This window comes from Panulirus ornatus, chromosome 26 (genome assembly GCF_036320965.1).
Source record: "Panulirus ornatus isolate Po-2019 chromosome 26, ASM3632096v1, whole genome shotgun sequence".
NCBI lineage: Eukaryota > Metazoa > Arthropoda > Malacostraca > Decapoda > Palinuridae > Panulirus > Panulirus ornatus.
The window spans coordinates 3,695,105-3,720,731 of record NC_092249.1 but is presented as its reverse complement, the minus strand read 5'-3'; the positions used below and the strand labels follow the sequence as shown (position 1 = coordinate 3,720,731).

The 25,627-nt window shown below is 40.7% G+C and overlaps 1 protein-coding gene across 7 annotated transcripts in view; it reads right to left on the bottom strand.

Annotated features, from left to right (window-relative positions):
- Nucleotides 1-25,627, bottom strand: part of LOC139757405 (T-complex protein 11-like protein 1) — a 52,112-nt gene that overhangs the window by 14,498 nt on the left and 11,987 nt on the right. For 3 of the 7 annotated variants that reach the window (XM_071677859.1, XM_071677853.1, XM_071677858.1), the window contains exon 2: nt 11,941-12,300. In XM_071677859.1, coding sequence (XP_071533960.1) covers nt 11,941-12,272 — 332 coding nt within the window. In that variant the 5' untranslated portion in view covers nt 12,273-12,300. Of the gene's footprint in view, nt 1-11,940; nt 12,301-14,684; nt 14,830-16,370; nt 16,507-25,627 lie in introns of those variants that run through there. The other 4 variants (XM_071677860.1, XM_071677854.1, XM_071677856.1 and 1 more) reach the window with 4 other exon arrangements.

The window sequence follows — 25,627 nt, the reverse complement described above, 5'->3', positions numbered from 1 at the left end:
AAGTGAACCAAAGTTGCGGCATAGGGCAAACAAGTCAAGTTTTGAAGTTAGTCCGGGAGAGTTTATAGTCACACAGCTTTTGACTCAACCTCTCAAGTAAGGATGCAAAGCTAGAACCACCGAGGATGTAAGAGCAGCACTCCATTCAATGACAAATCAATACTTCGTATAAACGGAGTAACTATTCAACAGAAAAGAAATTTTGATATATAAGCATGTCCCAGATTCTTAGAGGCAGACTTTGCTATTTCCTTAATGTCAGGTTTCTAATAAAGGGTAGATGTTACAGTAATACCAACTATGTTCAATGAGTCAAGAATTGAGATCACAGAAAGTTGTGAGAATTTTTTTACAGAGAGATGGGTAGAAACTAGGTCTTGAAGGCATTAAACTTCACCAGATTTCATATACCCCACTGAAGTAAACTTTCTGAGTTTCCTGAGGAAGTTGTGTCGAGACGAGATGCAGATCAGGTGATAGAATAAGGAGCAGAACTGAAGGATGTGGAGGAATGCAATGTTGAGCTGTCAGCATATGAGTGCATTTGGTTATCTATGAAGGAGGGAATCGTTGGTTAAGAGAAAAAAAAAAAAGAGTAGGGGACAGGACAGAAGCTCTAGATGAGACCCTGATGTCACCCTGTCAAAAGCTTTGGATATGTCAAGGGCTACTACACAGGATTCCCCAGAATAATTCAGGAATGATGACCAGACATTAGTAAGCTAGGAAAGAATATCACCAGCGAGCCTCATGGAAGCCATAAATGTGATCATAAAGAAGACTGTGAGATTCAAGATGTCTAAAGATATCGAAATTAAGGAGGCATTCAAAGACTTTGGAAATGGTAGATGTCAAAGCAACAGGATGATAGTTGGAATGGTCACCCACCTTAGGGATGAGATGTACCAACACATGCTTCCAAGAAGGAAAACTTCTGGTTTTTGAGCAAAAATGAAACAGACACACAAACACAGGAGTAAGTTCAAAAGTACACTTTTCCTGAGAAAGTACTTTTCTCTTAGTCCAAAATGAGATTATGGGATGGGGCATTGGATTAGCAGTATCAGGGGGTAAAGAAACCTTAAAGCATCCAAGGTGGAATTACAGGAGAAACAGGAACCAAAAAGAGTTCCTTTGTCTACAGGAGAGACAACTATAGTATCATCAGAATGGAAAAGTGAAGGAAAGGTTGAGCAACTGAAGTTGTCAGCTAAGCCCTTAGCCAAAGACCATAAAGACGTATCAGTGGATGATGAGGAGAGGTTATTGCACTTCCTTTGTATAAAGGCCAAAGACCATAAACACCTACCAATGAATGACGAGGAGAGGTTATTACACTTCCTTTGTATAAAGGAACACACAGGAGAGACAACTATTGTATTATCAGAATGGAAAAGTGAAGGAAAGGTAGAGCAACTGAAGTTTTCAGCTAAGCCTTTAGCCAAAGACAATAAAGACCTATCAGTGGATGACGAGGAGAGATTATTGCACTTCCTTTGTATAAAGGCCAAAGACCATAAAGACCTATCACTGGATGACGAGAAGAGGTTATTGCACTTCCTTTGTATAAAGGAACACTTTGCCTTACAAATAACATACTTGTCATAAGTACGGGCAGTGATATGTTATAATGCTTACAATTTTAGCGACTGTATGCTTCTAAACATGTAATACAACTTTTCATAGAATAAAATGCCATAAAACGATCCCAGCTATTAAAACATCTTTCACAAACCCTATAAAACAAAACTGGAGATAACTGCAAGTAATCCATGGTGAATATTAAATAACGTAAATTTTGGATAACTTCCACATACATGCTAAGAAATACAAAATTTAACACATTAAACTATCACACACTATCAAAATAAGAACCTAAACATCTTAGTATAATGCATAAACAAAATCTAACCCAGGCATAAACACAATATCTGGTCATTAATCAAGAACAAAAACAGTATGCACACTCATCTCAAAAGAAGTTGAAAGTGTTATTAATAAAAGAAACTGTATTCATATAACTGAAAATACAGAATTCATAACCTAAATACAGCTTACAGCACTCAAGTACTTTAAAGAATCTAAAGGACTCACTATACTTATGGCTTCTAAACACCATCATCTCTTGCATTCTGATCTAACTACAGTATTAGGAGGAAAACACACGCTCATTCATATGCACAAAACAAAACAAACCCATGAACTTCTCTGAAACCTTTTCATTCCAGTACCAATAATGTGGAAAACATGACAACTGGCAAACATCGAGCCAAGCCATGGAATCTCGGTGAGTAATCTGTTGTGGAGTTTGTAGAATTATTTTTGGTGTGATTGTTGATGCATGCAAATATAACTAAAATTTACAACTTTCAAGTTAGGTATTGAAAGTAAGAACATAAAACTACGTGTAAATAGTTGTAATTCTCCACTGATTCCCAGAATCTGTCAACTTATTTCTTAATCAAATTTTCAAAGTCAATGTGAAAGTACACCACAACTCGATAAAACTCATGAAAATGTAACAAGACTGGTAATACAAACCATAAATTATTGAAATGTATGCAAAAGGCCACAGAAAATGGTACCAGATGAAACCTAGCCCTAATGACCAAACTTCCACCAATATCCCAGAATGTCCGAAGCAAATATCATGAAAACAAGATTTCAAATGGCCCCATGAAAAGTTACATTTATGGTCTACATATGGGGAGTATTAGATAATGAATACTACAAGATTTTATCCAATGCTTCTTACGGATCCTCACTTCACATAAAATACAGAATAATGATCTTAGATAGTTTTCCTTTTTACACATCTAAAATGCTGTACTTTCTTTCACTTTAAATATTTCAGAACAAAACAAAATGTATGTACACTCTTAATTTTTCTGTCCTGGTTATATTTGGGCCTGCTATACAAACTAAGTTTACCACTTCCACATATCTAAGTATTCATATTCTGCTGAAAGGAATACAGAAAAACAGCTAAGTAGACCACCTGTATCTCTGATGCCCATTCCCTCTGGGAATTCCCATCAAGGAAATGGCCATAACAAAAGAGTCTCCCTTTATCCCTGTCCTTACATAACTCTGTCGTAAACAATTCTAGTCCATAACACAAACATGGTCTCAGTTAAAAACAATTCACTGTGCCTGAGCAGCTATGCCAACTATTAGCTTTCAAGAATATTCATTTCAGTAGTTTTGATGTATTTTAGCATCAACAACAAGAGATCATTTGCTCTCCTTGATGTTTCTTACTGCAATACACTATCAATTAAACCTACGATTCAAAATTACTTTTATGTGCATAACTGTCTTTCCTGCTTTAGCAAGGGAGCAACAGCAACTAATGAACAACGGTGTCATTTGTACAAACATGTTTTCCAACTGTTATGTCTCTAGTTCCAGTACTAGAGACTACCATCCACTTCCAAGACACAAACTATTCCATGGTTTAGCTTGATTATATGCCTTGTTTCAGCCTATAAATGCAAAGACACCCTCCAGTATGCCAACACACTCAAATTCTATCTAAAGCATGACTCTCATCCCTATGAATGCTAAAGCATAGGCGCCCTTAAGCTCTTAATTCAATCTTGGACTTTTTTGAACTATATGAGGCACTAGAGCATATTGTGATAGAGCTTCAACTGCATTCTAAGAACTGGAATAGACCGCAGATTTCTTTTCTGGGGACTGCTTAATCAATCTCTGAACAGCACTTAGATATCTATCTATATCTTTGATGTCCATTCCCTCTGAGAACTCTCTCAAGGGTGCCATGAGAAGAGTCTTCATACCTGGTAATCTCCAGTTTATATCTGCAGTATCTATGGAAGATTCCTTTGGCAATTTTACTATACAAGATTCCTCTTCAATGACTCCAGCAAAACCTACTCCATCACATTCTGAACCCTTAATAAATATCTTTATTCTTTTTGCATGAATAGTATAAAGCTGAAGAAATCTATATGGTGTTATAACAGAAGCACTGTTGCTTCTCATCGTTTTTGTTTTTCTAATTCCTACAGTCTATGAACTCTTTACAAAATAAGACTTCTTTATTAAGGTTTCAATAAGTTGCACAAGCACTGAAATACTAAATGATTACTTAAGATAACTCTTTGCTACATTGCAAAGCATCTCTTGACAATATCTAAAAATTAAGCTAGACGCAATTATCATAAATAGCAATACCAAGTCATGCACAGGCTGAGGATTATCACTTCTGAACACTTGATGCTGCAAACCACAAAACTGTTGGTGGTTTGCCTTGACTGGCACAAGCCACCTGAAATATTCAGTTTATCTAACTGTATCTTATATATGAAAGTTCACAAGCATTCTCAGCTAATGTCATTCAAATTCTATTTCCCATATTCTTCTGTGATTCATTATTTCTTAATAAATAAAGTTTAATGTCTTTTTAATAAAAACATATCTCATTATAAGCAAGAGAAAAAACTAAGCAGGTAACAGTACAGAACTATACATGTTACTCCAGTAATGCCTTATTTGTAGCAACTGTAAAAAACATATATATCTAAAAAGAAAAAAAATTGGCCTCAACTGAAAAACAAAACGGTTCATCTATGAATACACCAATCACATGCTGTCTCCTATGAATACACCAATCACATGCTGTCTCGAGGAGATCATTCAACTTTGTAAGTAGCAAGGTCATCAATCAACAAAGTCTAGATTTCACCTAAACAAGGTGGCATTTCAGATTAACCTTCTCTTGGTTTCCTTTATGAAACTGGCCTACTAAAGTCCCAAGAGCAAAAGCTCAGAGTAAATGTAAGTCACCAACATGCAACAAGTTCATACAAAATACCAACTAAAGAATCAGACATTTCCCAATACATTCCTTGAAAAACTATGATTCTGCATGATTAAGAGCCACTTTGAATACATATCCTGATAGTAAAGTATCTTTCAGAGTGAATCTAACTGGAATTTTTAGCAAAACACTGTAGTACAAATCCTCATTTGATTATTCAATCATTTTATGAATACTTTATTTTAGGGGGGTAAATGCAAGAGTTTTGGAGAGAGGAGCGAGTATGCAGTCTGTTGGGGGGTAAGAGGGACTGGGGAGTGACTCAGTTGTTGTTCACTAATGATATAGCTTTAGTGGCTGATTCATGTGAGAAACTGCAGAAGTTGGTGACTGAGTCTGGAAAAGTGTGTGAAAGGAGAAAGTTGAGAGTAAATGTGAATAAGAGCAAGGTTATTAAGTTCAGTAAGGATGAGGGACAAGTAAACTGGGATGTAAGTTTGAATGGAGAAAAACTGGAGGTGAAGTGTTTTAGATATCTCGGAGCGGACTTAGCAGCAAATGGAACCATGGAAATGGAAGAGTCACAGGGTGGGGGAGAAGGATAAGGTTCTGGGAGTGATGAAGAATGTGTGGAAGGAGAGAATGTTATCTCAGAAAGCAAAAATGGTACGTTAAAGGAATGGTAGTTTCAACAATATCATGTGGATGTGAGCTGTTATTGATAGGGTTGTGCGAAGAATGGTGTATGTGTTGGAAATGAAATGTTTAAGGACAATATGTGGTGTAAGGGGGTTTTATCAAGTAAGTAACAAAAGGGTAAGAGAGATGTGTGGAAATAAATACAGTATGGTTGAGAGCAAAGTGTGTGTTGGAATGGTTTGGATGTATGGAGAGAATGAGTGAGAAAAGATTGACAAAGAGGATATATGTGTCAGAGGTGGAGGGAACAAGAAGTAGGAGATAAAATTGGTGGTGGAAGGATGGAGTGAAAGGGATTTTGAGAGATCGAGGCCTAAACATGCAGGAGGGTGAGAGGCATGCAAGAAATAGAGTGAATTGGAACAATGTGGTATATCGAGGTCGACGTGCTGTCAATGGATTGAACCAGAGCATGTGAAACATCTGGGGTAAACCATGGAAAGGTCTGTGGGGCCTGGATGTGGATAGGGAGCTGTGGTTTTGGTGAATTACAGACGAAAGATAAAGACTGAGTCTGAATGAATGTGGCTTTTTTTATCTGTTTTCCTGGTGCTACCTCGATGAAGCAGGGTAGCGATGCTGTTTCCTGTGGGGCAGGGTAGCATCAGGAATGGATGAAGACAGGAGGCAAGTATGAATATGTACACACATATTTATTTCTTTCTTTATTTTGCTTTGTTGCTGTCTCCCGCGTTAGCGAGGTAGCGCAAGGAAACAGACGAAAGAATGGCCCAACCCACCCACATACACATGTATATACATACATGTCCACACACGCAAATATACATACCTATACATCTCAACATATACATACATATACATACACAGACATATACATATATACACATGTACACAATTCATACTGTCTGCCTTTGTTAATTCCCATCGCCAACCTGCCACACATGAAATAACAACCCCCTCCCCCCTCATGTGTGCGAGGTAGTGCTAGGAAAAGACAACAAAGGCCACATTCATTCACACTCAGTCTCTAGCTGTCATGTAATAATGCACCGAAACCACAGCTCCCTTTCCACATCCAGGCCCCACAGAACTTTCCATGGTTTACCCCAGACGCTTCACATGCCCTGGTTCAATCCATTGGCAACACGTCGACCCCGGTATACCACATCGTTCCAATTCACTCTATTCCTTGCAAGCCTTTAACCCTCCTGCATGTTCAGGCCCCAATCACTCAAAATCTTTTTCACTCCATCTTTCCACCTCCAATTTGGTCTCCCACTTCTCCTCGTTCCCTCCACCTCTGACACATATATCCTCTTGGTAAATCTTTCCTCACTCATTCTCTCCATGTGACCAAACCATTTCAAAATACCCTCTCCTGCTCTCTCAAACACACTCTTTTATTACCACACATCTCTCTTACCCTATCATTACTTACTCGATCAAACCACCTCACACCACATACTGTCCTCAAACATCTCATTTCCAGCACGTCCACCCTCCTCCGGACAACTCTATCCACAGCCCACGCCTCGCAACCATATAACATTGTTGGAACCACTATTCCTTCAAACATAGCCATTTTTACTATCCGAGATAATGCTTTCGACTTCCACACATTCTTCAACGCTCCCAGAATTTTCACCCCCTCCCCCACCCTATGATTCATTTCCGCTTCCATGGTTCCATCCGCTGCCAAATCCACTCCCAGATATCTAAAACACTTCACTTCCTCCAGTTATTCTCCATTCAAGCTTACCTCCCAATTGACTTGACCCTCAACCCTACTGTACCTAATAACCTTGCTCTTATTCACATTTACTCTCAGCTTTCTTCTTTCACACACTTTACCAAACTCAGTCACCAGCTTCTGCAGTTTCTCACATGAATCAGCTACCAGCGCTGTATCATCAGCAAACAACAAGTGACTCACTTCCCATGCTCTCTCATCCACAACAGGCTGCATACTTGCCCCTCTTTCCAAAACTCTTGCATTCGCCTCTCTAACAACCCCATCCATAAACAAATTAAACAACCATGGAGACATCACACACCCCTGCCGCAAACCTACATTCACTAAGAACCAATCACTCTCCTCTCTTCCTACACGTACACATGCCTTACATCCTCAATAAAAACTTTTCACTGCTTCTAACAACTTGCCTCCCACACCATATATTCTTAGTACCTTCCACAGAGCATCTCTATCAACTCTATCATATGCCTTCTCCAGATCCATAAATGCTACATACAAATCCATTTGCTTTTCTAAGTATTTCTCACATACATTCTTCAAAGCAAACACCTGATCCACACATCCTCTACCACTTCTGAAACCACACTGCTCTTCCCCAATCTGAATGCTCTGTACATGTCTTCACCCTCTCAATCAATACCCTCCCATATAATTTCCCAGGAATACTCAATAAACTTATACCTCTGTAATTTGAGCACTCACCTTTGTCCCCTTTGCCTTTGTACAATGGCACTATGCAAGCATTCCACCAATCCTCAGGCACCTCACCATGAATCATACATACATTAAATAACCTTACCAACCAGTCAACAATACAGTCACCCCTTTTTTTAATAAATTCCACTGCAATACCATCCAAACCCGCTGCCTTGCCAGCTTCCATCTTCCGCAAAGCTTTTACTACCTCTTCTCTGTTTACCAAATCATTTTCCCTAACCCTCTCACTTTGCACACCACCTCGACCAAAACACCCTATATCTGCCACTCTATCATCAAACACATTCAACAAACATTCAAAATACTCACTCCATCTTCTCACATCACCACTACTTGTTATCACCTCCCCATAGGCCCCCTTCACTGAAGTTCCCATTTGTTCCCTTGTCTTACGCACTTTATTTACCTCTTTCCAAAACATCTTTTTATTCTCCCTAAAATTTAATGATACTCTCTCTCACCCCAACTCTCATTTGCCCTCTTTTTCACCTCTTGCACCTTTCTCTTGACCTCCTGCCTCTTTCTTTTATACATCTCCCACTCATTTGCATATTTCCCTGCAAAAATAGTCCAAATGCCACTCTCTTCTCTTTCACTAATAATCTTACTTCTTCATCCCACCACTCACTACCCTTTCTAATCTGCCCACCTCCCACGCTTCTCATGCCACAAGCATCTTTTGCGCAAGCCATCACTGCTTCCCTAAATACATCCCATTCCTTCCCCACTCCCCTTACCTCCTTTGTTCTCAACTTTTTCCATTCTGTATTCAGTCTCTCCTGGCACTTCCTCACACACGTCTCCTTCCCAAGCTCACTTACTCTCATCACTCTCTTCACCCCAACATTCTCTCTTCTTTTCTGAAAACCTCTACAAATCTTCACCTTCGCCTCCACAAGATAATGATCAGACATCCCTCTAGTTGCACCTCTCAGCACATTAACATCCAAATGTCTCTCTTTCGCGCGCCTATCAATTAACACGTAGTCCAATAACACTCTCTAGCCATCACTCCTACTTACATACGTATACTTATGTATATCTCTCTTTTTAAACCAGGTATTCCCAATCACCAGTCCTTTTTCAGCACATAAATCTACAAGCTCTTCACCATTTCCATTTACAACACTGAACACCCCATGTATACCAATTATTCCCTCAACTGCCACATTACTCACCTTTGCATTCAAATCACCCATCACTATAACCAAATCTCGTGCATCAAAACTACTAACACACTCATTCAGCTGCTCCCAACACACTTGCCTCTCATGATCTTTCTTCTCATGCCCAGGTGCATATGCACCAATAATCACCCATCTCTCTCCAACCACTTTCAGTTTTACCCATATCAATCTAGAGTTTACTTTCTTACACTCTATCACATACTCTCACCACTCCTGTTTCATGAGTAGTGCTACTCCTTCCCTTGCTCTTGTCCTCTCACAAACCCCTGACTTTACTCCCCAGACATTCCCAAACCACTCTTCCCCTTTACCCTTGAGCTTCGTTTCACTCAGAGCCTAAACATCCAGGTTCCTTTCCTCAAACATACTACCTATCTCTCCTTTTTTCTCATCTTGGTTACATCCACACACATTTAAACACCCCAATCTGAGCCTTCGAGAAGGATGAGCACTCCCCGCATGACTCCTTCTGTTTCCCCCTTTCGAAAGTTAAAATACAAGGAGGGGAGGGTTTCTAGACCCCCACTCCCGTCCCCTTTGGTCGCCTTCTACGACACGTGAGGAATGCATGGGAAGTATTCTTTCTCCCCTATCCCCAGGGATAATCATATATGAATGAATGAATAAGGGCAGACAGCATGAATTATGTACATGTATATATATATGTATATGTCTGTGTGTGTATATATATGTATACTTGAGATGTATAGATACGCATATGTGCTGTGTGTGGATGTGTATGTATACACATGTGTATGTGGGTGGGTTGGGCCTTTCTTTCATCTGTTTCCTTGCGCTACCTTGCTAACGCGGGAAACAGCGACAAAGTATAATAAATAAATGACAGCTGGAGACTGAGTGTGAGCGAATGGGGCCTTTGTTGTCGTTTCCTGGCACTGCCTCACGCACATGAGGGGGGAGGGGGATGTTATTCCGTGTGTGGCGGGGTGCCGATGGGGGTGAGTAGGGGCAGACAGTGTGAATTGTGTGCATGTGTGTATATGTGTGTGTCTGTGTGTGTATACATGTGTGTACGTTGGGATGTGTGGGTGTGTATGTTTGCGTGTGTGGACGTGTGTGTGTGTGTGCCTGTGCATGGGGGTGGGTTGGGCCATTTCTTTCGTCTGTTTCCTTGCGCTACCTCGCAGGCGCGGGAGACAGCGACAAAGCAAAATAAACAAATAAATAAATATATATATATCAATCTATTTACTATACTTAATCGCCGTCTCCCGCGTTAGCGAGGTAGCGCAGGGAAACAGATGCAAGAATGGCCCAACCTACCCACATACACAAATACATACATAAATACCAACACACACACATATACATACCTATACATTTCAACATATACATACACAGACATATAAATATACACACATGTATCTATTCATACTTACTGCCTCCATCCATTCCTGTTGCCACTCCGCCACACATGAAATAGCATCCCCCCACGAGCTAGTACTAGGAAAAGACAAAAAAGGCCATATTCGTTTACACTCAGTCTCTAACTGTCATGTGTAATGCACCGAAACCACAGCTCCCTTTCCACAGACCTTTCCATGGTTTACCCCAGACACTTCACATGCCCTGGTTCAATCCACTGTATGTGTATGTATAAGTATGTATATGTGTGTGTATGGGCACTTATGTATATATATGTGTACATGAGTGGATGACCCATTCTTTGTCTGTTTCCTGGTGTTACCTCACTGACGCAGGAAATGGCGATTAGGTATGATAAAATAAATAATAATATATAATATAATTAAAGTATTCATTTTCTCAAGCAAAATTAAAGTTCAAATATGCAATCTGAACCTAATGCCAAAGTCAGGCCTAGAAATTATATCTAGTATCCCTGCATGCTGTAAAGTCATCTAAAAGGGATGGAAATCCTCCCCTACCGTATCATTATTTTCAAAAAATTGGGACAAAGGAAAGAGCCACAGGAGGACTTTTCCTCTAAGGTTCAGCTGTTTGTTTTGCAGTAGGAAATGCCAAACAGATGTGACTACTGTGAAAAAGTGGACGCAGTTGACATTATACAATGTTAAACTTAACAAAGTAAAATAAAGTACTACAATCTACTGGGAGGATTCTCAAATAAAAGAGCCAAACCTACCTGTGGTGAGGGACCTTAAATTCATAAGCCTCATACCTAGAATCATAAATCATTGTTCAAGAGAACATCCTTTAACACATGGTTGCAAACAGTGATAGAGGAGGTTTCCAACTAACCAAGTGGTGGAATAAAAGCTAAATTCAACCACATATTCCATCAATTACTTTATCAAAGTGGAGGCTCAGAAGCAGTTTTCTAACCTGGAGCTCACAAGTACTTTAACATCATCAAAAATCATTTTTATATCCTCATTTTCACTTCAATGCATAAATATCGTTCATGGGAGTACCAGCAGTTACCTATGGCTACAATCCTGTTGTTCATCCAACTAACTTACAAAAAATATAAAACAATATCATGACACTTATTTGCCTATTGCAAATAAAATACTGATGCCATATTCCGCTGACTAATATCAATTCAAAATTGGAGAATAACGAATAATACTTATCCCAGAAGGTAATTCAAAATAAAGTATATCAAACTTTCTTGAAAACAAAGATGAAAAGGGAACTTTTGTTAAACTGAAAGAATTTACTTCACACACTCTTCTACAGTATAAATAGCTATAGCAAATGTAAAATTTCGAATACATTCACTCGTCCCATGTGAGAAAGGTAGTGTACAGAATAGATGAACAGCTCAAGAGGTAAAGAGTCTCATCTGGCTCTCTCCTATCTTCCTTACTTTTGAAATTCAGTATTCTTACCTTTTACTGTGTTCAGAACTTGGAGACTTCCCACTTTCTGATGAACTTTCACTGTCATCTCGACATCGAGCTCCTTGAACATCAATACCTCCAGTGGGTTTTTCTCTAGGTTTACAGGCTCCCTCAATTTCACTCTCTGTATCACTCCCACTCGATTTTGTTTCCCCTTCTTGAAGAGGTTTTAAATCATCATCAATGCCGTGTTCTAATGGGTCAGGACTTGTTGCTCCAGAGGTATTTTTTGAATTTGATTTGGAATCAGACTCATCAGAATCAAGATCCAACTTTTTCTTCACTGAGCGAAGTTTTGTAATCTCCTCAGTGCTTCCCATCGTGATTCAGTTTTTATGGTGTAGCTGCCTGGAAAAAAATAAAAATCTGTTAATGTTGCAATAACTGAGAAAGACCATTAGGCAATATTGTATATGTAATGCACTACTTGCTAAAGTTTAATAATGTAACACTACTAACTCGGGGGGAAAATCAAACCTTGTCAGGTATCTTAAAAAGCTGATACTCCATTCCTTATGATACTGACATATTATGCAGGACAGCATCAATGCCACCCTGAGATGAGATGTGTACACATAATCATGTATGTGGGTTATGATCCCTTATCTCGGGGCTCTTGAAGATTCAGTGCCACACTACCCTCAGTACCAGGGATAGCATTAACTCCTTTGATATGAGTAGTTCTTTGATGAAAATGTGGTTTTAGTGCATTACAGATGACGTCTAGAGAATAGATGTGAGGTGTGGCACTTAATATATATACATCTATTGACAGCACATCCACCCCAGCATTGTCCCAATTCACTGCATTCCTTGCACGCCTTTCACCCTCCAGTATGTTCAGGCCCCGATCGCTCATCTTTTTCACTCCATCCCTCCACCTCCAATTTGGTCTCCCACTTCTCCTCATTCCCTCTACCTCTGACACATATATCCTCTTTGTCAATCTTTCCTCACTCATTCTCTCCATGTGACCAAACCATTTTAACACAATCTCTTCTGCCCTTTCAACCACACTCTTTTTTATTACCTTACATCTCTCTTACCCTTTCATTACTTACTCGATCAAACCACCTCACACCACATATTGTCCTAAAACATTTCATTTCCAACACATCCACCCTCCGTGTAACCCTATCTATTGCCCATGCCTCGCAACTATATAACATTGTTGGAACCACTATTCCTTCACAAACATACCCATTTTTGCTCTCCGAGATAACGTTCTCACCTTCCACACATTCTTCAACGCTCCCAGAACCTTCGCTCCCTCCACCATCCTGTGACTCAATTCCGCCTCCCTGGTTCCATTCGCGGCTAAATCCACTCCCAGATATCTATAACACTTCACTTTCTCTAGTTTTCCTCTATTCAAACTTACTTCCCAATTAACTTGTCACTCAACCCTACTGAACCTAATAACCTTGCTCTTATTCACATTTACTTTCAGCTTTCTTCTTTCATGCACTTTACCAAAATCAGTCACCAACTTTTGCAGTTTCTCACCTGAATCTGCCACCAGCACTGCATCATCAGCAAACAACAACTGACACTTCCTAAGCCCTCTCATCCACAACAGACTGCATACTTGCCCCTCTCTCTTGCATCCTCCAATGCTTGACTACCCAGGTGCTATCCATAGGTATCTGTCCGGTAAATTTCTGAATCCCTGCATTGGATAGCTCTTAATTTTGTAGGTAATTTCCTAAACAATTAAGCACTCCAAGTGTTAACATAATTTTTCTAGTAATTTTTCAGTATCTTATGTCCAGCCAATATCAGCAAGGAATTATTTTTAAATGGAGACTGAGGAGCAAGTCTTCCAGAATCCTCCATTTAAGAAAAACTCTGGTCTTTCCACCTGATTAAAGGCATCATCATCTCTAGTCTGGACAGCAATCAAGTAAAACTGTGGATTATTTTTTCTAGAAAACAATGATGAACATGTAAACATAGATAGGGGAATATATACAAATGAAGTTTAGTTTCAGAATATCAAGAGTCTGTGTTAAGTGCAGATGTCTAGTGTGCACTTTTTGGTGAAATCTAAAGAGTAGGTTCCATACTTAACGTGATTTCGATATAAATTTTGAGATTCAGTTTCAGTTTACATTCTAAATTAGTCATGTGAAACGCCCAAAAATTAGGTAAAACTCCAAGATTCGGTAATGTTGAACATGAGCCTTCAAGCGTTCCTGTTGTCTACATTTTCAACTAAAAAAACATGAATCCTACAAATTTTCATAACGAAACTTTACCCACAATTTATTTAGCGTCATTCCTACAAATTTTCATAACGTAACTTTACCCACAATTTATTTAGCGTCATTCATTTGCTGTGTTGCAAGAGAAAACTGACACCATCTCGCTTAAAATCATAAGAAATATAAGTATCAATTCATTCCACTTCACATAACTCCGCACTTGCTTGACGTTGCAAAACTTTTATCAACTTAAGGGAATTTATAAATTCCAACGGATTACAGTAACATAAGTACTGGTACACAAAAAACACTTGTCTTCATGGAGCGAAAAAACATGATCAATTGCAGAGTGACGCTTGCGAGAATCCATTAGCCACAACGCCACCCGGACGATGTATCTCAGGTCTGCGAACCTTGATCCACTGAGCCTGAGGCGATCAATAAGTATATTTTCAACTATATTCATTGCTCTAATGTTGCAGTTTGAGCTTCACTCGAATAGTTCGCAAGAATCCCAGGAAATCTTACCTTGTTATCAGTCTATCAAACACAATCTTAAGATGAAACTGATGCGATAAACGCAAATTTTCTGGAAGCTTTCTGCGTTCCGTCTTCACACAACAACGTCTGGCGTCGCTTTGTTTATAAGAGCCAGCGTGGACTCATCAGCTGTTCCGTGTTTACAGGTATGACGTCACACTGAAAGCGTCTTTTCATTGGTCATCCGAAGCGCTCATGCGCCCTCCCATTGGTAGTTCGTCATCTGGAAGCAATGTTGCCGCTACACCATTCAAATCCCTTGGCTTGGGCTTTAAAGCGTGTTGCCAAATGTTCTCCAAGAGAGACGCAACAAGCTTATTATATAACAAGTCAGCATGTACATGCACGTAAATCCACGACGAATAAAGAACCCTTAATACTAGTACACGCAAATATTCGGTTCTACGAGGCAATGAAACCTTAAGAAACGATCTTTTTTTTTTTCTCATTAATAAGGCACTAATTGTGGATACGTCTGGTCGGTTATCTGGGTTGAAGGAGTTCCGACACCAAGAAAAATGAGGCCATCATCAAAATACAACACCTTCCAACAATACGAACATATACACACACACAATATATATATATATATATATATTCTTTCTTTCTTTTTCTTTCGTACTATTCGCCATTGCCCGCATTAGCGAGGTAGCGCTATGAACAGAAGACTGGGCCTTAGAGGGAATATACTCACCTGGCCCCCTTCTCTGTTCCTTCTTTTGGAAAATTAAAAAAAAAAAAAAAACGAGAGGGGAGGATTTCCAGCCACCCGCTCCCTCCCCTTTTAGTCGCCTTCTACGACAGGCAGGGAATACGTGGGAAGTATTCTTTCTCCCCTATCCCAAGGATATATATATATATATATATATATATATATATATATATATATATATATATATATATATATATATATATATATTCTACTTAATCGCCGTCTCCCGCGTCAGCAAGGTAGCGCAAGGAAACAGACGAGGAATGGCCCGACCCACCCACGTACACATGAATACACATAAACGCATATATACATACTTTCAGCGTATGCATAACATATACATACACAGACATATACACATGTACATATTCATACTTGCTGCCTTCATCCATTCCCATCGCCACTCCGCCACACATGAAATAGCATCCCCCCAAACCAGTATGTCGGTTACAGGTACACTTTTACAAGTATTGGTGCGTCTGGCTCTTTCATTAAAACGGGACAGCTTGTACGTGCAAAGTTTGGGAAGACCAGTGGGAGGAAATTCCAGAGCTTACCCGTCAATAAACGACCAAATATTCGAATATAAACAGGTATCAAACCACAACAAAAACATTGCACTGGTAGGAATTTCCTGAAATGCAGGTGAGAGCCTGCATTGTACTTTTACAAGGGGACTCTTCTGAAATAATTTCATGTCACTTTCACTGAACACTTATTTTCATAACGTGAAACATCAATTTCTCTTGTCATCAGTATCATTAATACAGACCTCCCCACTCTCTTGCCACCATCATAGAAATCACCTTGTATATATCAACTTTCACGACCATCACAGTTACGTCTTACCTTTTCCCAGCATCGCATACCATCATCTTTTATCGCCCTCCAAACACGAATCCTCCCAAAATCATAACCAAATGCCTCCCACCATCACAACCATCCTCACTGCGACTACTCACCCGCCGCAGGAAGCGCCACAAACGTCCTCTGCTTTAACGCCAACGCTCGGCATCTGCACAACGAAAACAAAGGCAGGATCCAGCCAAGGTGACGCTTAACCTTGGCTTCCCCATGCTAACCAACCCCACCACTCCACAAAGGTACATTCCCTACCATCTCCAGCCCGACGTCATACCGCTCCATCCATTACCCCCCCCAGTTGATTCACACACTGTCGCTACCCAGGACACACCACCTCACAGGAGCCAGAGATATTTCTTAACCGAGCCATTATGCTCAGCGTCGAGAGAGAGAGAGAGAGAGAGAGAGAGAGAGCAGCGGTAATCATCGCACCAAATACCGTCCCTCCATAGCTGTGGCTCCGTTTCCCATGCAATGATTAGGTCCGCGTCTTGGAAGCTGATGCGCGGGGTTTTCGTGTACAAAAATACCTCCGGGCTGACATTATTCAAATATAATCACAGCAGGCAGCAATGACTTGAATAAAAATGTTTTTTATTCTATTTTATGTCTCTTAACCTTGAAAATGTTGAGTGCCTCGATGTTAAATTTAGCACCTAATCCCCCACAGTTTACTTGGGAGTTAACCAACCGACTTGCCATACAAACTACCAATTTATTCAATTAACAATGATTATGAAACCAGGATGTATTTTAACATAAAAGGTAACGCAAGTACTTTGTGAATCATACGGACTTGATGATAAGTACTGATTTCCGAGGGCGTATATAAATGTACAAAATCATGTTTACCCAACGAATCTGGTAACACGCTGGCGATAAGAGGCGTAAGCAGCAGACGGAACTAGCCTTGCATTTTGCTCAGATTTTCAACTTCTTCAGATCTTAATGAAAATCTGGGTATAGATGTTATTCTATATGCTGATTAAGTACTTCGAATCAAAAGACGGTATTTCGTATTATTAAGCCTTTAATTACCACTTGCATTAATTATATCAATATGCTAATTACTCGACTAATTACATGAAATTTTAGAATTTGACCACAGATTCTTATTCAGCATACTTACGAGCATCTATGTTCAAGTTTTCAAGAAAATACATATTTTCAAAAAAATCAAGAAAAATCCAGGGCTACAGCCTGCATTTTGCCCAGATTTTCAACTTCTTCAGATTTTAATGAAAATCTGAGTATAGATAATATTCTATATGCTGATTAAGTATTTCGAGTTAAAAGACTGCATTTCGTATTATTAAGCCTTTAATTACCACTTGAATTAATTATATAAATATCAATATGCTAATTACTCGACTAATTACATGAATTTTTGGGTTTTGGCCACAGATTCTTATTCAGCATACTTAAAAGCATCTATGCTGTAAAGTTCAAGAAAATCCATATTTTTGAAAGAATCGAGAAAAATCCAAGGCCACCCCCAAACACATGAAGATGTAAACACAACCTCTGTGAAATGGCGGGCGGAGAGAAAGATAACATCGGAAAATTATTAGAATATCAATTTACAGGTTAGCTTCAAGTGGTCGAAATTCAGATGTTTCCATGCAGGCGATATCACAATCCTTGGGTTCGAAATGAATCACAACAGAAAAGCTTGGGTAGCTTATCCACTGTTGAGCGCTACGGAAGACGGTGCCCCTACGGGTAACGAACAGCAAGATGGAACATTCCTTTTTCAACCCCAGGTATACGTCATCGCCTCCCACTGCGTCACGTCGGGAACCCCACGACCTCATGGAAGTTCAGAGCAATCAGAGTCGAGCGATGAACGATCAGAACACATACAATATTGTCTGTCCGTGACACTCCATCCATGGAAGGTGGCGCAATTATACGAAGACACCAGAGCGATGGAAAGGATCTAATGGTACGTATTGGTAGCTGAATACCAACAAAAATGGCAGGCAGAGAACAGAAAACTTTTTCGGATGGTTGTAAATAAGGTGTAGTGGCGATACTTAAAGTGGAATAACATGTAGCTACATTCGCGACGCCAGATATGCTCTCTGAAATGGCTCATTAAATCACTCCTCGCGTTCCCTTGCTGATCTCACACTCATGCAGACCAACGCTCGTGCCATCGTGAGACCAGAAATGCTCTCTGATTGGCTCATCAAGTCATCTATTCCAATTGGTAACAAGGTCAACCTTGAGCGCAGCCAACACGTCTCACTTCGCACACGTTGAGAATGTTCGGTCAAACCACAATTTAACAGAGACAATCAATTCAAAGGAGAGGGGGAAAAATGCGCACATGGTAGTCTAATGTAGTTCTGTTATAATGACTGACATGCGTATTGTCCCACTAAAATTAGATAAACTAATATGAATCAATTCAAACTGAACGTAGATGCACATATATTTGTCCCCTAATCAATGGTTCTTTGCAATACAAAATCTGTAGACGAAGCTTCAAAATTTTCGCTCGCAATCATTTTCAGATTTAAAGTTACGTAAATAAAGTCTTGAATGATTTAAATATAACCTCATTCTGATATACAAACAAGTCTTTTATTCTTATCTTGAAGCACATGTTAATAAAAAAAAAAAAACTGTGTGACAAGCTACACTGCACTCGAGGGGGATAGTTCACATGGCCTCTCGCACAAAAGACAGCAGACTTTATAAGGTTTCTGAACACAATCTGGCCGTGAAAATGTATACATTTGCTGTTGCTATCCCAAAAGACAGTTCTCCACCAACCACTCCCTCATGCGTGTTGCTAACCTTGAGCCTAACTGGAAGCGCGGCGACCAGAGAGTTCTCGACCATCTTTTTTGTTATACGATACACGTCTTGGAGGAATCTGAGAGGACTAATACATATGATTATCTGGGCTTGAAGAACAAGAGAGAGAGAAAAAAAATCATGCGCACATCTTACAAGGTCGGATAACTTTGGGTGACGATTCGTTCGTTGAAAACCATCGACCCCCTCGGAAGTTGAAGATGGGAACCTGCCGAGTTAACTCGACATCTGAAACCTTCCTTGGCAGAGCATTCGTCGCCTCGTTGAAGATTCGAAAAATCCCGTTAGGTGTCCCCAAGCACTGACGAAACCGCTATGTTTGTTGTGCTCCCGCGAGGCTGACTGCTGTACCCCTAATATCGGAGCTTGCACGCGATCCCGCTTGTTGCAAGCATATGCTGCTCTCCACCCCTTGCCTCGGAGCAAAGTTCGTAGCAAGCATGTGTGCTCTCACGTGCCTCCCAGTAGAGCCTGTGGCATTCACTTTAGCATCTAGGTGGGTATTAAACGAGTAGGGACTATGATGGAGAAGGCAGCTGTTACCCGACCCAACAACAAGAGGGAAAGTGATGGAAGTCAAAAGGTCTGCCGCAGACACAACCCAGAGGAAGAGGAATGAAGTAAAGAGCGAGTGACAACCTAACTTTTCGACCTTGTGCAAGTCAGCCGATCAACCGCCGAGCCGTTGTGCCCACGATGACTTGCGCCATCAAACACACCAGCTTGTTCAAGCTTCCGAGAAGCTTAATGCGTGACACGTGTAAGGCGGGTAGATTACAGTGATGCTATAAACGACTTTTAAGCGAGGGAGGATCCACATATGGGGGAAAGGTGTTGTGCCTAAGCATAGCATCCGGCAACGTACGCTTGTCAGTGAGATAACAACACAGCCAAGCCTCTGAGGGTGTTGGGTCAAGGTGACGTCTTTTCACACACTTAACCATCCTCACCAATGAACCTCGAATATATATACATATATATATATATATATATATATATATATATATATATATATATATATATATATATATATATATATATTTATATATATAATAGGTCTATTACGGGGTGAATCAGGCACACGAAGCCTCAAACTGTTATACACGAACTTGCTTTTAGCGAGACAGAACAAAACACACACTTTCCTAATTATGCAAGTGCTTTAAATGATCTTAAACTCAACACAATCAATTTATCAATCAAGACAAAACGTCTCTATTCGCGTCCATAACCTCAAATATAATACGACTCTATGTATACTTCAAAAACCAGTCAAATATATATAAAAGAATCTGTCCAATTCAATACATATATATATATATATATATATATATATATATATATATATATATATATATATATATATATATATATATCAACTGACAGCTATATTTCTTTTTGTATCATCCTTGATGATATGATTATTACACGAAAGTGCACTTGGGAACTTATCGTGCTTCATTTCTCCATGGACTCACAGGATACACACACACACACACACACACACACACACACACACACACACACACACACACACACACACACATATACACGAAAAAAACTACAGACATGGTGTCACGCTGACCTAAAACACTAACCGTGAGTTCCTCATTGACGCAATTCTTAAAAAAAAAAATGTAGGGGAAAGTGGCTCCGTCCTCGGAGTACACAGGGACCATTTTCCTGCAGTGATACAGGTGTAAACTCGCCCTTAAAAACACACGCACACGTACATGCACACATACACAGGAGCACGACAATGCCATGCTCAACACTCTCTCCTGATTGGCTCCTGCTGGCCTGCTGCCTCGAACAGCTGTGTAGACCATCACCAACGCTTATCGTCGACGAGATACGGGAAATCGGGACTCACAATGATAGGGAGAGATAAGCAGTGTTGCGACCTATGACAACACTGGGATTTCCCAAACAAAAACCCGGATGTAAAGACATTACATTTGGCTTCCCACGAAGGTCGTTTCATTACATTACATTAAATCCTATTATATTATATTACATTATATCATATCATAGTTCTTCTATCATCCTTTGTCGCCGTCTCCCGCGTTAGCGAGGTAGCGCAAGGAAACAGACGAAAGAATGGCCCAACCCACCCACATACACATGTATATATATACACACGCCCACACACGTACATCTACATACCTATACATTTCAACGTATACACACACACACACACACACACACACACACACACACACACACACACACACACATACACACACACACACACACACGACACACACACACACGTACACACACACACACACACACATCAACCACATTATTAATTACCACCATCACGATCATCAACCACAATCATTAATCCGTTCACCACCAACATAGACTAACAACTATCACCAACCACCACTCAGCCATCAACCAGCCATGGGGAGCCAATAAAGTGGGCCCCACCCCCCTCGATACGACACCATCCCTTTAAACCCAAACCTCCGTCTCTCCCCGCCCTCTGGGGGCGCGCTCCCAACGACCCCCACCTCCGCGCCAGAGGGTCACATGTTGCACTAACGTGCCACACGCATCCTGGAGTTGTGAGTTCGTTCGATACGACACGAGAGGGACGAGGGTTACGGAGCCACCGCCTCTGTGTGTGTGTGTGTGTGTGTGTGTGTGTGTGTGTGTGTGAATCGATTCCACAAACGTTTTCCCTCTCTAAGGCGTGGCCATGTTGATGTGGCGATGATTGGGGGCATGTTGGCCAGTCACTGTGATGGAGATAGCGTTGGTGATAGGCAGGAGTGACGACGGTGAGGTACGTAGATGCACGTGGGAGAGCCCCCACCACACACTGTGGTTGACCGAGTGTGGCGGAGGAGCCACGAGTAACTGTACAAACAAGAGTGCAATTCCCGCTCATGATGGAGCCAGTCTGCTGACAGGGGAGTCAACAATTAATCTAAGGCTTAATTATAGAATTCTGGGTACAAAGGAAAAAAAAAATTAATGAAATAAGAGGCCAAAACGTACAGCCCTCAAGGAACTCTTGCTAAAATGTTTACTCAAAACACGTCCTGGGAAGGAACAAGAATATGAAAGGTCAAGAAAGCATTTTTGAAAAAGGTAAATGAAAAAAAAAGAGGAAAATATTCCCAAGGCGGACGAAAAGATAAACAAAACTGGGAATAACGATATAAAACTTGGTAATAAAGTTAATTTGATGGCCCTTTCCGTTCACAATTTCATTTGCTCTGAGAGCAGTAATATCTTACATTACCAGCGCGTCTCTATCAAGCATTCTAACTACAGCAGAATCTTGTAATAAAGAACTGACAGACGGAAAGAGACTCCCCCCCAAAAAAAATTCTATTTCCAATCATGGTCTTAAATCCCTTGGAGAATCTTTTTCCTTTTCTTTTTTCTTTTACAATAACCATCGATATGATTTTTGAGCCTTCAAAGCTCTGTCTAGAGGAAGGGGGGGGGGGGGGAGGGCGAATCGTTCAGGCCAATTGCCATCATAGTGATTCTAGATCCATAGTTGTTCTAGATCAGGTTCTCCCTAGATGGCAATCTAGGCCAGTAAAGTATAGGCTTATGTGACCCCTCGCTAAATTCCCGTTGGTGTAAGGGGAGTCAAGCTAATCTCGTAATACACGTAGGCCCCATCATTTAACTGGCTTCCCTGTCTGGTCACAGAACATTATGTCTTTGACCCCCAAGAGCAAGAAGACGTTACGACCCCTAGACCACGAAGGGACGACCCTCGGAGAAGGTTGGACTGAGTACCACCAGTTCTGACAGTTCGTGAGGGTCAGGTCAAAGGCCAGGCCATCATACCCAAGGGTCGTACAGTCGTCTTCGTGTTCAATGGTCGTAAGGTCGAGATCAAGTCATACAGTCGTGTTCAATGGTCGTAACGTCGTTGTCGAGTCATAACGTCGTGTTCAATGGCCGTAACGCAGTGGTGAATTCATAACGTCGTGTTCGAGGGTAGGACCGTCGTGCTCAAAGGTCGTACCACTGTGCTTAAAGAATGCAACGGTCGTACTGTCGTACTCGAAGTGGTTAAACTGAATTCTAATGAACACCACAAGAATAGCAGAATATGGCTTCAATACATATCTATTCAAAACAAGACCAGTGAATACTAGCAATCTTAATATACTCTTACTTTCTTTTCAAAGCATATTTTTGAAAGCAAATTTCTTCAAGCCTAAAGTTTCTTTTCTACAACACCTTCTTGCCAAGCGTACAAAAAAAACAAGCCTAAGCGTCGTTATAACACAAGAAAAATATTCCCTACTGCAGGAATAAAAATGTTTGCCCTTGAATTAAAGAGAACGAAAAATGTCTCCCTTACGAGAGAATCACTGGATATTTTACCATTCAAACAGCTTACATGAACACCAAATAATATTCTAAATCTCATGCAATTCATAACACCAGAAAAGCCAGCTAACAAAAGGTACGAAAGTGAAAGGTGTCGAGGTTATCGGGCCGAAGTCAAACACTCACACACACACAGTCCGAAAACGTTCGTTTTACACGCGAGTCTGGCATCATGTGATGTATTAGTCGAAGGTATCGTACACCGCCAAACAACTCCACCGCGTCTGATCTTCGTACTTCGGGGAGCGAAGTCTTCGAACTTCTCGGTGCTTGTCCTACATACGCATATACAGAATAGGCAAAATATCATAGACAATGAAATTTACGGTAGTAAGGCATTTTCCTGCAAAAGTCAACAAGAATATCAAGCAACATCAGGTGGCCAGTATGGCAGGGTTTCTAAGAAAACGCCGGCCGGGATGTTGGCAACAACCCAGTACTTGGCGCCAAAATGTCTTCCCTTGTTTTTATTATTGTAGTCTGCACTACTCAAATCAAAGCGTCTTTTAACGTCCCCTCTTCTGAATACTTCTTAAGTCAATGTAACTACTCGGGTCATTGTTGAAAAAAAACAGGGAAAAAGCTACGCAAACGAACGAGTTTAGGATTAAAAAAAAAAGAATAAAGATTCCTACCTAGGCTTCGTTCTTCTCATTCTGCACGACCATCCATACTAAAGTTGTCATTTCACTTCCTAGTCTGTTGGTCTAAATCCGGAGCTACTGTAAGGCGGATCAAAATAAACTACTTATTACATGGTCCACTTGATCCTGAAGTGTTATATATACAGAGAGTGGCAATGAATTAGCATGGCTTTCTAATGTTATTCCGTTAGGCCTTTGAGCACGAAGGTACTACCCTTGGGCTCGACGGAGCGACCCTTGAGCGTAAAGGCACGACCCTCAAAGCCTGGCTTAAGGCCAAGCCATCGTACCTACGGATGATGGCAGTACAGGCATGTTTAAAGATCATACCGTCGTGCTCAAGGGATCGCGCCTTCGCGTTCAAAGGTCGGTGTACCGTCTTGCTCAAGGCTTGAGCCGTTGCGCCCTTGGGGTAAATGATGCGAACACAAACTCCTGCCGAAGTACACCTACATATGAGTCATGGCTAAAGGGCAGACCAGGAAGACACGGCCCTTCTGCTGGTAGAGCCAGAGTAGCCAACCGACATGCCTCTCTGTGTCCCTTATAGGGAGGTAACCACATCAGGTGTTCTAGGGCACAATGCCTTGTGGGAGCGGGAGGAGGGGCGCGGGTGAGCAACTCCAGGAAGCGATAGACGAACAGGAGGAGAGAGAGAGACAGGCATCGAAAGACGAAAATGTGAAGGATATAAGGAACAAGATAAGCAGAAACAAAGAGAAATGTGAAGGATAAGAATGAACCGTCTTGATAATTCCTCCTCTTAAATTACGAAACTGCGGATCTCTCTTCGTTCTTCTCTCCTTCCTTCTTTCCTTTAATATTCAGGTCTACAGGCAATCTGAGGAGCCCTGATTAACTCCATTTTTGAGCTCATAATTTATTTTTTCACCCCAGATGGCCACACACACACACACACACACACACACACACACACACACACACACACACATTAAAGCCAAGGACAAACATACTAGACGTAACAAAGCTACATTCTATGACAAATAGAGGAAATAAATAAACAGAAATGAATTACTGACAAAGTAGACGATAAAATACACAGAGGCGAAGGGAAGATACGACTAAAGATGATGGACCAGGATAGGCTACGACTCCGTTCTCTCCGACCCCACTGGGCGTGTCAACCACACCATCATCCCCTTAAACAATGGTTAAGGACACGTTTCCTCACATCCAAAAATCTGCCCAGAGGATGTATTTCAAGGCACGGAAGCACCAGAGGATCACCAGTAGAACTAATCTTGTCCTGTACTGTTCCATTCGGAACTACGGAGAAATCAGACCCCCCAACACCAGTTCAATATTCCCTTAGAATGATTCACTACGGCTTAGGATTAATCCAGCGAATCCTCTGGTACAATTTACACTGGATGGGAGGACTCGATGTCCTAGCTAACATGCCTCTACCTTCCCTCTCAGGATAACGGTCATTATAAAAAAAAAAAATGATTAAACCAGTTTAATACACAACGATATTCTGTAATGACGGATAA